The sequence below is a fragment of the Limulus polyphemus genome, unplaced genomic scaffold, assembly GCF_000517525.1.
Source record: "Limulus polyphemus unplaced genomic scaffold, Limulus_polyphemus-2.1.2 Scaffold241, whole genome shotgun sequence".
Taxonomy (NCBI): Eukaryota; Metazoa; Arthropoda; class Merostomata; order Xiphosura; family Limulidae; genus Limulus; species Limulus polyphemus.
This window is the reverse complement of record NW_013665851.1, coordinates 683024-684864: the sequence shown is the minus strand read 5'-3', so window position 1 is coordinate 684864 and position 1841 is coordinate 683024. Positions and strand designations below refer to the sequence as shown.

At 31.7% G+C, this 1841-nt stretch overlaps 1 protein-coding gene across 3 annotated transcripts in view; it reads right to left on the bottom strand.

Annotated features, from left to right (window-relative positions):
- The window catches only part of LOC106478691 (bestrophin-2-like), a 30962-nt gene that overhangs the window by 8660 nt on the left and 20461 nt on the right, over positions 1-1841 (bottom strand). For all 3 annotated transcript variants that reach the window (XM_013939251.2, XM_022382341.1, XM_022382340.1), the window contains one exon: positions 526-678. In XM_013939251.2, the coding sequence (XP_013794705.1) occupies positions 526-678 (153 nt within the window). The remainder of the gene's footprint in view (positions 1-525; positions 679-1841) is intronic.

Below are 1841 nucleotides of genomic sequence, written 5' to 3'. Positions count from 1 at the left end.
ATATTAAAGCTTGAATGGGTAATGAAGAAAAACCCGTCTCCAGCTATTATACATACAGTATATTAACAAAATCTCTCCCTTTAGAATATTCCATACTGCACATTCCGTATTTGGTTTATGTCAACCGATGAGAAACGTGGAAAAAACAAAATATTTTATAGATTAATGTTTGAAAGTGTTATATAAAAGCATACATGGGGATTTCATACGTGCCTTTTTTTAAAAATAGAAATAACTGATGGGCTAGGCAGGTTAAAGGGCTCCGTTTATATTGCGTTCGATTTTATTATCCTGACCCCAAAATGGGGTCAGGACACCCTATTCCTTTAGGATAATGTGACTATCCTGCCTAATTTACACCGATTAACAAAAGCCACACCATAATAAATCCTATTTCTTTACAAAAAATATTTTGTCGGAAACAAATGCTATTTTAGACTATATTAGTGAGTCAAAAAGGCCTGGTTACACAATAAACTTAAAACAATAATTGAGAAAAAAAAGTCGACATTTCCTTGTACACACCTTTAACCATCCCATGTAAAAGAAAAATTGAAGTATCGTAAAGATGGGAACATACAAATCAATTTTATGCCCAGAATAACCTTTTGATAGATCTAGATACTGTCTGCCCATCACACAGGCTAGGAAGTACGTGTAGATAGCTAAAGTCACCACCTGTCGGTAAAAAACAAAACTAATTAAATAACATAAAATAACAAAATATCGTATCAGTTAGAGAACATATAAATAAATGGAACAAACTGTCAGAAGTTTCTACCGCATCAAGATTTCTGAGTGTTTCTTCCGTTTACTGTTTTATCTGTTTGTTTTTTGTTCTCCAATTAATTAAAACATTTGACTTCAGTTTTTTTACGATTTAAATAAGGCTAAGGTTATTTTCAGTAAAGTAGTTAATGATCTATCTAAAAAGCTTGTGAAATTGTTGTGCGTTATAATCAAGAAGTTAATTTATAGTTTATACGTCTTAATCAAATACGCAGGCACAAAAGTCTTCAAATTAAATTACTTGTTTAGGTCTTGAAAACTGTGAAATTTAGACTCGAATCTTGAACACGAATATTTTTCCTAATGGCGTCCAAAGTTCATCATCCAATATTATTTAGAATTTTCTGTTTATTCAGCTAAGCACTAAATATATCGAAAGTATAATCTAATTTTTCATAATGGTTACAAGATATGTAGGATTTACATATCATATTAACTAATATATATTTAATATGTCACATAAATAACTCAGTATTTCTTAAAAGCTATTAAGCCAATTCAAAAGAATTGAGCAATTATATAGGGCAATCTCTCTCGTATATAAAGACAATTTTATAAACACAAAATCATACCGTTAAAGTTTGCTGAAAGCAAATAATTCTTCTTCGAAGTCTCTCGACATCTGACGTTACAAAACTGTTACGAAGACATTTCAACTCAAGCTTTGGGCAATAAAGTAGTTTAAATCTTATTTACCTTGAGTGTCTACTAGTAGGAATATAAACATGTAGCTAACACTTTTATATAACAGCAAATGTTTTATCTCTTTTATAATTATAAATTTGGAAATAGTAACTCAATAAAAGCGATATTTAAAGTATTTACTTTGAAAATCAATCCGTTTATAGTTATTCATAATGGTACCTTTACAGTTTTCAAGGAAAAGCCTTACACTAATTGTTTTTTTTTTTAACATCCACGAGTTAATCACGGTCTCGTTTGAATTTCACGAGGGATCCGGCATGGCCAGTTGGTTAGGGCGCTCGACTCGCAATCTGCGGGTCGCAGGTTCGAATCCGCGTCACACCAAACATGCTCGCCCTTTCAGCCGT